The 14862-nt window shown below is 44.4% G+C and overlaps 1 protein-coding gene across 1 annotated transcript in view; it reads right to left on the bottom strand.

Annotated features, from left to right (window-relative positions):
- Positions 1 to 14857, bottom strand: part of MOB2 (MOB kinase activator 2) — a gene marked incomplete at its 5' end in the record, with an annotated part of 32073 nt that extends 17216 nt beyond the window's left edge. The window contains one exon of the mRNA XM_010078959.1: positions 14793 to 14857. Coding sequence (XP_010077261.1) covers positions 14793 to 14857 — 65 coding nt within the window. The remainder of the gene's footprint in view (positions 1 to 14792) is intronic.
- Positions 14858 to 14862: the final 5 nt, after the last annotated feature.

The following is a 14862-nucleotide window of genomic DNA, read 5'->3' as shown; positions in this document are numbered from 1 at the left end:
CCCACAGCTCATAGCAATGCTTGCAGAAGTGGCACCAAAAGAAAAATCTGTTTTAAGAAAGATCAAAAAATAAGATGTCCACTGAAATGTTATCAAATGATGTTTTAAGAGTCACCTGAGGTTTTGGGGGTCATTTTCAAGTAACCTAGCTGGCACTTTATCATTTGTATAGTTCACAATCTGGAAAATGTTGGGGTTGAAATAGTATATTCCCAACTCAAACATTTCTGTGGAAAACCTACAGCCTCCAACAGCACCACCATACTGCACCTCACCCAGGTATATCTCCACACTACCCAACTACTGGATGTATCAAACTATCTTGGCCTTTGACTTTCATCTTGTAATTTTTTCCTTTCTTTTTGAAGTCTCATATTTTAAAATATCCTCCACTGATGAAGTATTATAGTGAAGTCCTCCTGCCAAAACCTACTTTCTTGGTAATCTGAGGATGGGGGTTAGCCTCTTAAAACATAAGCCAACACAGAATTAGAGAGGCAGTAAGCCAACATTTTAACAGTGTCTTTTAGGCCAGCCTTATGAACACTTTCATGTTTTTATATTTTCCAGTGAATAAGGGTTTATAATTCAAAATTAAAGGCATACTGAATATTTTCATTTTAGCTTCTCCCCTCTTCCCGTCTTTGGGCAAGGAGTCAAATGGGATGTGAGTGGAACAGAAGAGGGAATAAAACACATTGAGGTAATAAATGTTAACATGCAAGCTCTCTCCCTCTAAGGTACTCCCTTTGCAGAGGGGAAAAACCCAAAGATTTCAGCCATCCACGGAAGGCTGCACAGCTTTGTAAGGAAAACCAGGTTAGCTGTCACAGATTTACTTGTGACCTTTCTGGTTTTTCTGTGGCACTTTACTGGAAAGAACTTCTCAGTTAATTTCTGGTTAGAAATGTTCTGCGTAAGTAATCCTTCAGTAACGAGTCCTGAACCTATTCATAGCAGGAAGGTAACACTTTTATGAGCTAAAATTTATGAGTCCTAGTGCCAAACTCCCACCAAGAACAATGAAGGAGCAGGTTACGCTGGTTTTTACAGGACAGGAATAAACTCTTGAAGGCTGTCCAGTTTCCTACCCCAGTGACCCACAGTCTTTTCTCCACGGTTAAGTACAAAGACTGGAAGCTCAGAGGCGCTGGGCAGCTTAAAAATCCCTTTGTGGTAATTCAGCGTCTTTATTTATCAGCAGGCAAGAAAAGGGGAATAACAAGTTTCATTTGAACACCAGTAAAGTTGCCTTTCCTTCAAAAGATGTTATTCGTTATTTCTCTCTTTCTTTAAAACGGCAAGATTAGTATCTCTGTGGGGAAAAATCTCCAATCTGCAATCCCAAATCCTGTTTTAACCTGGATCACCTCTAAGTCTTCAGCTAAAAACGCCACGTGACAGCACAGCCAGCACACAAATCCTGGATGCATATATACATGTTCAGGATTGGGAAAGAAAAGAACATCAACACGGGAGGGGAAGCTGTGTAAGGTACTGGAAAGCAAGCCCCGGTCCCAGTGCAGCACACAGTACAATTGTTCGCAGATTGCTGTGGTCAGGCTGTTTCTCCAGGGCCTGGGGAAGGGAAGGGGATTACGCTTTTTAAGACAGTCTCCATTCCGATTTCCTCTCGGGGGAAGGGAAGGGGATTACGCTTTTTAAGGCAGTCTCCATTCTGATTTCCTCTCACCCCAGGTCTCCGACAGACCCCTCTGACCTCAGTTTCATACTTCCCCTCCTGCTCTGGGTTAGCTCCAGGGATCAGCTGCTGCACAGGTCGAAGGGGGCTGCGCAGAATAAAATGTCTTTGGCAGCATTTTTGGCTCTGCTGCTTTGTTTTTGTTCTGTTTTTAAAAGTTACTAATAGTTTATTTAAAAGGAGGAGGAAAGAAGAATGTACCCTACATGCCAGGGAAACTTTTTCTTCTGGATTCTCATAGTGGCTCTTTTCCTTAAAAGGGAATCTTTGCTTGGCCTCCGGATGCTCTGCTGTAAACAGTCGGTGCCAAGGCATGGCAGGCATGTTAAGGATGACAAGTGCCATTACATTATTTCACAATGTTGCTTCTTAACAGAAAGCCCAAAACATTCTGTAGGGCCAAACGGAGTTCCAGCTGGTGCTGCTGGCAAAGCAGGGAGGACGCGGAACACCTGCACACGCCGTGTCTCTCGCTCCAGCGCATCAGGCCTTGCCCGACCCTTCTGTAGGCTCCCACCCACCTACTGACGAAGGGTCTGGAGAACAAGCCTCATGAGGAGCAGCTGAGGAACTGGGGTTGTTAGTCTGGAGAAAAGGAGGCTGAGGGGAGACCTGACTGCTCCCTACAAGCATAGTGGGTGTTGGGCTCTTTGCCCAGGTAGCGACAGGACAGGAGGAATGGCCTCAGGTTGTGCCAAGGGAGGTTTAGATTGGATATTAGGAAAAATGTCTTCACTGAAAGGGTTGTCAAGCACTGGAACAGGCTGCCTGAGGAAGTGGCTGAGCCACCAGCCCTGGGGGTATTGAAAAGACACAGAGATGTGGCACTTAGGGACATGGTTTAGTGGTGGACTTGGCAGCATTAGGTTAAAGGTTGAGCGTGATCTTAAAGGTCTTTTCCAACCTGAATGATTCGATGATTCAAATTCTCTGTCTTTCTCTCTTCTCTTGCCTGTCCCCGCTCAGCGCTAGCTCAGTGTTTGCCCACCGTGGCGTGGCAGCTGCCTGTTAACTGCCTGTTACAGAACCATGCTGAACTCCAGGTGTGTGCTGGCGGCCAGGTACCGCCGCTCCTCCTCTTCCCAGGATCCCCCATCTGCTCCCCAGTGCAGCTCAGGGAAGAATGGCTACAGAGGCAAGGCCAGGCATGCAGACAGCTCAGTTAACGCTACAAAAATGCGCAGAGTGCATTCTTGTGGTAAAATGCGCTGGACTGGATCTTCCTTTCTTCTCTGGGCATACCTGCCAGAACTCCTCTCTAGATCAAGAGGAGGTACCCAGCCTCTCTGGCTGCCTTCTGGCTGTATAATCCTTGCACTGGTCCAGACTCCTCTCCATCAACACACTGGGGAGGGCCTAGTGGGACAGAGCGCTAGGACCACGAGGGAAGTGATGCCAGATAGGAGACAAATCGATTCTTTATTTCTAGGAGCCACTGATGCAATTTAAAAGGAATCGTTCACTAACAGAAACAGAAAATTACCTGACTCAAGCAAATACCCTCGTTCTTCATTTTGAAATGCTCTCTTTTACCTTCATGCCAAAAAGCCCTCCTATCCAAACCAGCCTCAGCAAGATTCTTGTCCTAAGGGATTTACTACAGTCCAGATTTTTTGAAATCTGAGGATTAGGAAAGGAAAAGGACGCAAATCTCTCCCAATGTTTATTTTCAAGAGCTCTAAGGGGAGCCAAATGAGGTCTGTGTAAGAGAGATGCAGCAGGTCATAGATGAACAGTGTTGAAACAATTAATTTATCCAGTGCTCTGAACGAACCATACATCACAGGTGCCCAAGTCCTGAGCTTGGGACAGACACGGGGTCGTGGTTCTTCAGTTTGTTTTTGTTGTTCTTAAGAACAATTGTAGGCGAACTCCGGCTGCCTGACAAATTAAGCCAAAAGTGAGCAGAAAGAGGGCAAATCTCTGCTGGAGAAGGTGTCCCACAGTATATTCTCCCCTGCTTGCAACTCCTCTTCCTCTAGAGCAGCACTTCCAGAGCAGACCCTGGTGAGCACAGAGGAACAGGAGAGGCCATGCCATGCTCACTCTCCAGGGCATCTCTGCCCAGCTTCATCATCCGTTCATCAGCTGCAGACACAGGCTGGAGTTCTGTGTTCGGGGGTGTGTCTTGCTAACATGCAGCTTATTACAGTCCCCAGGCACGCTCGCTCCAAACCCATCAGGCCCATACACAATATACCAAGATAGGGACACTCCTGCGTCCTTCCCTTAGAGGAAAAATGTCATGTGGATTCTAGCAACGCAAATGCTTCCTCATCATCCTCCACTGCTAAATATACTCCCATCCTGCAGCTAGACAGTGTGAACAGGATTCATTTCACCGAGCCACTGACACTGCACATGCAAATGTTTATATCTGAACAGGCTCTCTAAGGACCTTTTAAAAGCAGCAGAGATAAATAGGGTTTTTTCTCTATACTGGAAAACATTTCAGTCTAAGGCAGAGATCGTATACCTTAAGTTTCTTTAATTAAACACACAGGCAAAGGAGAGAAGTGTCTCTCCACTGAGAGCAGCCGACGGCAGAGATCCCGAGCCGGGTTCTGTGACAGATGCTGCAGTGGGGAGATCTCCCACACTACAGAGCCACGAGAACAAGTCATCTGCACCAAGACTGGAAAGCAAGTAAGTTTTGGGGTGGCTTTTAACACCTTTTACATTTTGGGGAAGGCAAATATAGGCCTGTCGCATTTATTATTATAATACCCAGTGATTTTTCAACACAGGATTTGGAATTTTGGAGGCCAGAAAAACTGCTGGCAAAGAACAAGTAAAAAGTAAAAAGAACACAACTAGCAAAAAAGTCTGTATCTCTCTTTCAAGGCTGACTTTGCAAATGGAAAGAAAATGTAAATGTACTGTAGTAAAAACAGAGAAACTTCTTAATTAACATGTCTATTAACTTAAGCAATGATTTATTTGTTATCCTGTAATCTCCTACTGGAACACACTTAAGAGTTATACTAACTTCTCCATCATGATTAAATTCAAGTTCTGGCAGCAGCTGCTCCTCCAGGTTCCTCTGAGGCAGCCCTGTTATCGTTCTAGAAGAGAACGTGCCGCACACTGCGGTACACCTTTGCGGGGAGAGAGTTCACCCCCAGAGCACGTAAACTACTGAAGACACGGTTTGTTATCTTCCAACACCGATGAAGTTTGTAGAGCTGGCAGATTGCAAAGCTATCTTCTTATTTCTAAACCAAACAAATTCGATTTGGAAACCTCATGGCCTCGTAAATATGAGATTTCACAACGTAACTTGCACAGAGTTGCTTTTTGGGATAGAACTGTGCTTTAATTGCTGGGAATTATTTCACCATGGCAACAACCTGGCTTCAGCAGTCACACTTCTTGCTATATAGCCCAAGGTACACAAATGCAGTCAGGCTACTCTGCTCAGAGCCCACCAGGGTGCCCACAGGTTTGTCTTCGTAAGAAGTCTTTCAGTTTCCTCACTGCCTTTTTGCCTGCAAGCTCTCTTTGTACAAGAAAAAACATTTATCTACCAATACTAACTAGTTGTAAGTACTACTGCAGCCTAAAGAAAACATGCAACAAAGGAAATATGTTAGATGTGCAGGGCAAGCTGACCACCGTACCCGCATACTGTGGAGGACAGGACATAGAGTGTCTAATGTACTTGTAATCTGAACTGTACAATTCTCAACTTTTCAAAGTCCACAAAAAAGTTTAAAAATCTATTTTAGAATTATACTGTGCAGTATGAAAGAAGGCAACTGCATGACAGTCGCCAAACTTAATGAGAATACTCCCTCCGAGAGTCTCTGCTCTCAATAGATAAATATTTTTCGACATGGTATGACATGTCAGCTTGCAGCTGAGCTCAGCCGCAGTTGTTGTCTCTCTGCTCAGCTCCCCAGAGGCAAGGAATAGCAAAGGACTGGCTTTGTTACTGCTGGCAGGACAGGGCAAATTACAGCTATTTAGGCACAAAAAGCGTTTTGTATTAGAAGGATAAGTTAGTTATTTTTTGTTGGGAAGAGTGTGAAAACAAATTAATCACCTGCCTTGCTGAAGTCCCACCTTTGAGAACATCATCTCTGTGCAATCACACAGCAGGCAAGGCTTCGGCAGCTGCATCCTGCACAGAAACACAGCCCGGCTTACACCTGACCTGTGGCTTAACAGGACAGGAAAGTGCTGGGGCACCAGAGCCGAGAGTGTGCACAGACACACCGGGAACAAGATCGCTACTTGAAACATCTTTGCTTTTTTGTAGGACTTCAGGAAACCATATAAACGCAATTAGATACATAGCATGGGAAAAACTGTCAGTTGGTTTCACCATTCATAAGCAATTCTGCATGCCTGCGCCTGTAAACTCATTTTTAAAGCATTCGTACGAGCACACACGTCTCGTTGCATTGAGACACACCGCTGTGAGGAATTCAGTTACCCATCCAGTCATTAGTTATTGAACAGGTTGGGCAAAGAAATACCAGTGTGGAGAAACAGCCCCACCTGAAATGTGCATCCGCTGTATCAAGCGCCACAAACTCAGCTCTTACATTTTAATTAGGAAGGATATTTATTGACTAGAAATTACCATGAGTCAAGGTCAGTTCTCTCTCAATGGCAGCTTTGAAGTTCAAAAATAATTTTTAAAAAAATTTTCTTAATATTTTGGCTTTAATCTAAACCAGAGTTAGGTCAGGGAAGCCGCACCTCCCCTGGCATGCCTTAGATCAGATCCTGTGATGAGGAGCGGTGCCTTTGAGTCTCAATATGAACTATCTCGTTAAACAAAAAACCAGAAATCTGTAGTTAGAAGGCACAAACTGTGCCTCCTCACAGGGCAAGGGAGAGTTGAAGGTAAAAGGAATTCAAAGCATTATCTTAACTAGGTAACTTTCTTTAACAAATGATATGTACAAAATACTCACTAATCTAGCCCTGTGGTTAATTTTTAAACTTTGTGACAGAATGATGCAATGCATTCCGTTCAGTTTTGTTGTCAATAGCACGCAGCTGTTTCAGTATTTCCTACAAAACAGCATGTTTAAGTTTTGCTTTCTGTACAGTAGAGGAAGAAAAAAAAAATATTTAAAATAGAAACTCGATGGAATCATGGGCCAAAGTAGGGAGTACTTGAATGACTGACTGAAAAAATAGTAGAGCGGATAACAGTTTAATTACTGGTACAGTTAAACCAGCCACTGTTAATTAGCTCCTGAGACAGCAGTGATTCCCAACCCTAATTTATTACTTTTCAGGATACACCAAGGGAGGCTGAAAAGCTTGGGTAAGAAGCACCTTTACAGACAGGTACTGATACATTAGCCATCCAAAACCCCAAAACGTAGGTATTCAGACCTGTAGTGTTACCCTCCAAAGGCGTGCTGAAATACAACTTTGTTCTTTCAATGAAATGCTGAAAGCACAGCCAAGAAATTGGTTAAGGAAGACTAGTAATTTTCAAAAATCAGATGCACAGTTGCATGCTGGATTTGTTCCATCCCCTGGCTGCACGTGCAAACAACAAGCAGTATCTCTAACTATTCTTGTGTATCTGCAATTAATCAGTTCACACAAGCAGAGACTAACATCTAAGATTCTTCTTTAAAGCACGATGTGAACTCATGCTTTGACGCTCGCTTTTGTAGCCCAGCATCACACCTCAGAACAAGGGACGGTGATGACCAGCTAACCCTCTCCACACACCAGCCTCCATCGCTCGCCTGAGCAGCCAGCAGTTCATACTGGTTTTGCAGAGATGTGACTCCTGGAGAGCTGTGCGAGTAGTTTCACTGTGAAGAAACGAAAGGCGGTCCCTAACCGGTGAAGAAGTCTCTCCCAAGAGAGCAGTTTACTGTCATTGCCAGGTGATCCAGTTACTTCCCAATATTTTAAGTCTCTACTTCAAAAATCAACAGGAATCCTTCTCAAAAAGCTTGTAACTGAAATCACTTACCAGATTAGTTGTCTCAACTACTAAATAAGATGTGTGGATTAAAAAAAAACCCAACCAAACTTTTGGATGTATTTGAATGATTTATATAGACATGAACAAAGCTCTGTGTGCTGAAAAACAACAGAAAAATAAGTATTTCAGTTAAGACTGAAGACAGTTTCCCCTCTGTCCTACACAGGCGGTGGTCTCAAGACCCCAGCAGCTTTATCTTCTCCCTGTGCAGATTGTTCTGAAGAAATAAGGCAGTCACATCAAAACTGAGGGCTTTGCATAATGAAGAATCAGCAAAACCTAGTTTATCACAATTTCCTTTCCCCATCTTGCCAAACACGTCCTGCTGATTGTCAGCGCTCATCCCTGTAAGGCTCTGGTGTTCCCAGTCTGGGATTTGTGGTCACACTGGGCTGAAGAGCAGATCTGGGCAAGTGTCTGGAGTGTGAGTGGAGCTGCCAAGGGCACTTAATGTCACCTCTCCTGTGCATGAATTTTTATAAATCACCAGGAAGAAGCCCAAGCCTTCCTTCTTCATTAACTCCATGTACTTTGTATGGTGCGTGGGGATTATTTTTTTCAGGTATTAAGCTGTCCTAAGAGTTTTAATATTCTGTCACTACCTGCCTTTCTGAGGACAGCTGCACTCACTGCTGAGTCTTCCTTTTTAAAAATAAAAGGAATTAAACAGACATCCACAATGTTCCCTTCACCTGGGGAGCATCTGCTCTCACCAGCCCCTGCTGTCTGAGCAAAAGCACTCCTCAACTTGTTCCAGCACCAGACAGGAATGAACTTGGGAATTTAACAGAGCAGCATTTCCCAGCAAGCTCAAACCACCTCGGTCCAGTGTTGATGGACTCCATTAACTCAAAGAAATGTTTTTTTCTTCAGAAAGCTGAAAGAAAGGGTTAATCCACACATCCAATACCCTTCTCTTTCCAGAGACAAGGTGATGGCAGCTCTTAAAAGCAAAGCAAGGTCTCATCTTCCCTACCCAGCACTGTGCTGAAGTCTTAGTTAAGATTCTGTTGAGCCCCACAGAACCAAGGATTAAGAAAAAGGACTGCAAAATCCCCTCAAAAGAAAGAATACTATCTGAAACTCAGTTTTGGTGCAGTCACAGATAAAGGCGTATGATGGGGAACGGATACATTTTGTCTTAGACATCTTAGAGACAGGGTAACCACCAGTGGGAGACCACGTTCCTAACACCACAACTCTTCAGCAACAATTGCCAAGAATGGAAAGAGAAAAGCTCTTCTACAGAGGATTTTTTTTTCTTCCTACAAACTTGGCAAAGACCTTGGGGTGCACAGATGGTTTGTGATACCAGAAAAGAGCAGCTGGAAATTAAGGGTGAAATAGATGCTTTCTCCGAAAGAGACATCTCCAGAACAATGGGCAATCACAACACGGGTAGCAAAGACACAACCCAGGAATTGCAGTCACCTCCCAGAAGGATGAATGTCACACATCATACTTTGGGTGTATACAAACTGCAGTCACCTTCTAGGCAGACACAAGCAGCTAAAATCTGGAGCAAATCTATAATGAAACTGAGGCATACCAATGAAATAAGATAAAAGGAAGGTGCATCATTTCAGAAGTTTGAGATTACAATCAAATCTATTAAAGTGTCCAGGAGGCATCTTCAGAAAAAAGCAGCGTACTTTTGCCCCTAAAACAGAGGAAAATGCTGTTAAACCTCAGGTGGGTGCCCTTTGTATACAAGCCCTGGAGACACCTCAGAGGGTTATTTCAACACACAGAAGAATTTTAGCAGTCCTCTCCCTCTGGCTATGGCTTCACAGGTCATGGAACACAACCAAAACAGAGCTCCATGTTGTAAACACCTCTGAAGAAAGACACCAACTTCTTCATTAAGTTAATACGTTACCCATGGTTCACCAACTCTCATAAACGCACCGGGGTCATGACACTCCTGCGGCGAATACAAGTGAACAAACAGGTGACGATCCCAAAGAAAAGGAGGACCGCGTGGCTGATCAGACCTCGCGTGAGACACAGCATCTTTCCAGAGGACAGCTTTAGGTCCTGAGCTCAGAAGGAGCCCAGGTTGCTTTCATACACAGAAGAGCTACCACAAAGCCCCTCCCGCGCTGTCACACCTTGCCAAAGCACAAGGTGTTACTGCCCCATGGTGTCACCGGTCCTGTCCGAGTGGCTGGGTGAGAGTTCCGAAAGGCTGTCACTGGATCACCTCCTGTTACAGAAATACTCAGCAAGACACAGCGTGACAATTAGTGATGTCAGTTGCCCTGAACCATCAACATTTTGAACTATTTTGGTACAATGGAAAGTTGTGGGAGGGAAAGGAAAAGAACAGGATTAAAATAGCTGACATGGTTCTGAAGAGCATTCTGCCTGTAAGCCCCTTGCCTGCACACTGCCGTCCCTCCTTCTCGTCTGCCTGTCCCCAGACTCCTGCATTAACCACATCAGCAAATCTTAAACAACTCTCTTCTTATTACTTCATAGAATCATAGAATGGCCTGGGCTGGAAAGGACCTCAAAGATCATCAAGTTGAGGTCCTTTCCAGCCCAGGCCATTCTATTCATAATAATCTGGATTGGACTAAATTGTTCAAAACTGTTTCACCTACATCAGGATAAAACAAGACTGATTTTTTAAAATATTTGCTTTAGTCTTGCCAATGCACACAAGCATCCCCAACACCAGCTCTCTCCAGCAAGGAGAGTCGGGGCAGCAGAGGAGAGGCAGCCACACCAAACGCGCTCTGCTTCCACCCACCTACGCCCCATTTCATGAACACATTTAAGGTGACTTTGCACGATCCCTTAAACAGAATTGAATGTCAAAATTAACCTGGTTTCTCCCTGATCTTGCTATGAATTGAGGAACAGATAAGGAATTGAATTTTTCAAAAATTTGTAAGTGCTGGACGTAAGCACACCTAGCACCATCCAGGATACCAACACAAACTCGCTAATTTATCTGACTGTAGCAATCATTATCGCTGAAGACAAATTACTACACTCTTTAGAAGTACCTGTAAAAATTCCACTTGGTTAGTAATGCCAGTGGCACACCTACCCAAAAAAAGAGTGGAGTTGTTTTACTTTTTGGTTGGTATCCAAATCAATCCCTGCAGATTGCTGTAAGAAGGGAGGCTCTCATGAGGAAGAGGAGTTTTAAGTTATCTGTTCCCACACTCGTCCTGCAGTATGTGTACATCCGAACCGTCCTGCACTTTATCAGCAGTCATTACACAACGACATCAGAACTCCACAGCCCACATCACCCCTCCTTCTTGGCACCATATCACCGATTATTAGTCAGCTATCCCAGAGGGACTGGGATCCACTGGAGACTTAAAAGGAAACACACTGACTCCAAAGCTGCACGAGGAGCGGTCTCTGAAAAGAGCCTGCGCAGGACCCCAGGTGCCAGGGCACAGCAAACGCGCTGCACGAGCTGCACTTGAGCATCAGGATTCAAGCACTGGCAGTGAACACTGAGCCCTGAACTCATCAGCACGTGGCTCTGGAGAACGCTTCTGGCCAGCTCGGTTATCTGCTGGGGACAAAGAGAGGAGATCGCTGCTCTACCTGCGTCTGCCTTCCACTTGTGCTGCCTGAGACCAGTAAAAGCACACCTCTGCAAGGAAGCCAACAGTCATCAGCCACTTCACAAAGAACTTGAAAAATTAATTAAATAACGTTAAAAAGTAGAATAATATTCCAAATTTTTACATTGTTTTCTCCCTTTCCCCTTCTACCTCTCTCCAGAACCACCAAGTTGTAGGAAACAACACAACAAAAAACCAGAAAAACTGCACCCATTTTGGTTTTTTCCTCCCTAACCACGGGCTAAATCATTACACAATTCATTACAGGAGAGGGGAAACTGAGACTGACAGATTTCAGAAACCATCTGAAGTGAAACGCAAGTCCTAATGAACCACTGTGCTAAGGAATACACACAACTTCATCTCAGCTACACTATGATTAATTTAAAGGAGAGATGACACTTTTCTAAAGGTATTTAATTTTTTAAAATCATAACAAGCGCGCAGTCTTGGTGCCATCCCTGAAGTGTTAAACACAGTTTACTAACCCTTATGATGAAAGATACAAGCATCTCCAGAGTTCTTCACAGCTGAATCACTAATAATTGAAAAGAGCAATAAACCTACCAGTAGCTTTCATAAAAAATTAATTGGAGAGGCTGAGAGCACATCTGTTGCTTTTGTTACTTTTTCCCCCTTTCTGGTTCAGTCGTCTTTCCCCATGGTCTTTTAAACTCTTCTCAGGTTCTCATGTCTGCTGCTGCTTCTTGTGAATCCTCGTTGTTTCCTCACACTTCCCTCCTTGTTTCCTCCCCGTACTGGTTTTTCCTTTGGCAGCTGTCACTACCAGTGTGTGACACCCAGCAGGTAGGAGGACTAGGACCTACTAACTAATAAAAACAACTTGCATGGTAAAAGCTTCAAGAGAGTGAGCTACTTATAAGTACATACAACTCATGTAAATAACGTAAAAGGGATTTGCTGTCGGGGGAGATTGCACTGATAAAGTATCCTACTGGAAGAACTGAACTTTATAATTCACAACCAGGAGAGAGACAGAAATGGAGGGCAACTTAGAGAGATCCTTTGTCCACAGAATTTCTGCAAGTCCTTGGCAGCCTGTGGGGGACTGGGAGGCAATGATGATGGCTCCCAGTTGGGCCTGAGAAACAAGCCTAAAACGCAGTGAGCTGTTCATAATGCCAGGCTACGCACAAGCAAGGCATCCCTCGATCTCATCACCAAGCCTTCTGTAGGGCTGATCAACAGAAAATAATTACTTCACCCAAAGCTTAGTATTGATTCATGTTCTGTATAGACTACAGAAAACTCCATCAGCAGTGCTTCAGGCAGACGGGCTTAAAAGTGGCATTTGATACCCTTTGATATCCTACACTGACTCGGAAATAGATGGTAAACCATCACAGTAATGCGGGATTAATCTCAGTTAACTTCCTATGACTACAACCTAAGCACCAGGGAGTGAGCCGGTCGCTCTGTGCTGGGCTGGCACTGCACCTCTGCATTCAGACACTGCTTGCAGCTCCCTGCTCTCCTCTGCCAGCAATCAAGGGACAAGGCTCAGCTGTGGATGCCTGTGTTCAAAGAAATCCACCACACCTGTCACCAACAAGCCACCACTTTTGGCCTCAACGAGGTCCCATCTGGTTCTTTCTTTCACCATCACTGGGCTCATGCTTCCTGAAGCACTAATACCTGATTTCTGCAACAAGGAGACTTCGACTGGAGTCAGTCACCCAGGCTCCCAGCCAGCACGCTGTCCGAGCTCTCTGCAGGACAGGATGAGTGTATGCTTTACAGAACAAAAACTGAAGAAAAGCAGCGTGAAGCAACACGTGTAAGGTCAGATAAAGCACCTGAAGTATATTCAAGAAAATAAATAAGAGAACCAGTCTGGCACTAAAGAAAGTTTTTGTGACTTCACACTTCTCTAACTGGGTGCAAAAGGAGATAACTCAGAATGAAAAGATACATTAAAAAAAAAAAAAAACCCTTCTACTATGAAGCAGCAATCACTCCCATCTAGTAAAGCCTAGTAAAATAAAGTTATGCTATTAATTCCTGAGCCCAAAATATTTTATGTATGACAGCAACTTTTTCCTGCTTTCGTAACAGTTTTTTAACATATATAGAAAAACTAAATCTCAGGAAAAAAAGGCAAATAAGATTATGCACAATGTCTGTACATACTCCAGCTGGAGGAGGAAGGACGAAGTTATGCTATACTTTTTCGAAAGCATGCACTGAACACATCAGACCAATCTATGTTTCCCTGCTAAGTCACAGGAAGTTAACTATGCTTAAAAATAAGCCACCATAGATGCTGAACAAAAGCTTTTGTCAATTCTTCCCTACAGAGGCACCCATCTATTTACATCTGGGAGTGCTGCCAACAGCACAGCTACCAAAAACTTCAAAAGGTTCACAGTGTGAATAGCAAACCATTGGCCAAAGGATTTTATGATACGACCAGCTGTGTAACACCGTATCGAATTATAGACACCACCACCCCCCAAAAAAATGCAAAGAGGGGATGTTAAACCTCTTAAAAATCTGGAAAAAAACCCTGAATTCCTTAAACTAATGCTTTCTACAGGAAAGTATTTTTAATGAGGAAAAAAAACCCAAACCAAGAATCACTACAATACAAAACTCCTTTAGGAGCAACTCTAAGCAGTTCTCACCAAGCCTAACTTTAAGCCCAGTGAACTTTGCTGGTTTAACTCGCAGGCAGGGCTCAGCCGCTTTGTGATCACAACGCTCGGCTTTAATAAATGGCTCCCCTCAACCCGCCTGGGGAGAGAAGAGGCATGAGTCAGGAAGAGAGGGATAATATTTCTGTTGACAAACATTGAACAATTGGCAACCGACAGTAGGAAACAGGGACAAACGAAAGCTTGCCAAATAAAGTTACACTGGAGGAACAAGGCTTCTTTTTGGAGCAATGCTGCCATTCTTTACAGATCCCAGAAAAATATCTGAACACAGTTAACCAAAAGAAAAAGCTGTGGTTATTGACGAGCGAGGCTGCTAATCCTAATATTTGTGGTGACGTTTTCCCCTGCAAAGCAGAGCGGGTCAGAACTCCTCCGAATCAAATTACTGCGCGTCCTGTGCCAGGGCGTCTGGTTTTGGTCTCAGTAGTCATACACGGCGCAGTGTTCACACGAGTCTTTCTGAGCTACATGAGCAATTTTTTCCCCTCATCTTACAACATTTCTGTAGAAAACATGCCAAAGCATACGCAGTGTCTTGCTCAGACTCCTTATTCAGGGAAAGCCAGGAATTTCGCTGTCTGCTTACATCCTGGAAATGCAGTTCTCAGGGAGCACAGACAAAACTCAATTGCAGTATCAGGCGGACAAATGTTTCTCTCCGAGCAGCTCTTGCTATCCAGCTCCCACCCTCCAGATAGCTCCCTCCACAGGAGCCAGCAGCAGCCTCCCTCCTCCAGACCCGAGCGGGGCCCAGCAGAACGAGGCACCGGGACAAATTTTTAACTTCAGTTCCTCTCCCAGGGCTGCCCAAACCCTCCCGGGGACACCCCCCGCCCCGGCGGACCCCTCCTTACCGCAGCACCTTGCCCACCGCCTGCAGGACCATTTTACAGCTTAATCCGGGTTTGGGGCTCTGGGCGAGGA

This window comes from Pterocles gutturalis, unplaced genomic scaffold, assembly GCF_000699245.1.
Source record: "Pterocles gutturalis isolate BGI_N339 unplaced genomic scaffold, ASM69924v1 scaffold25638, whole genome shotgun sequence".
NCBI classification, from domain to species: domain Eukaryota; kingdom Metazoa; phylum Chordata; class Aves; order Pterocliformes; family Pteroclidae; genus Pterocles; species Pterocles gutturalis.
The sequence above is the reverse complement of the archived record's forward strand: the minus strand, read 5'-3'. Positions and strand labels throughout refer to the sequence as shown.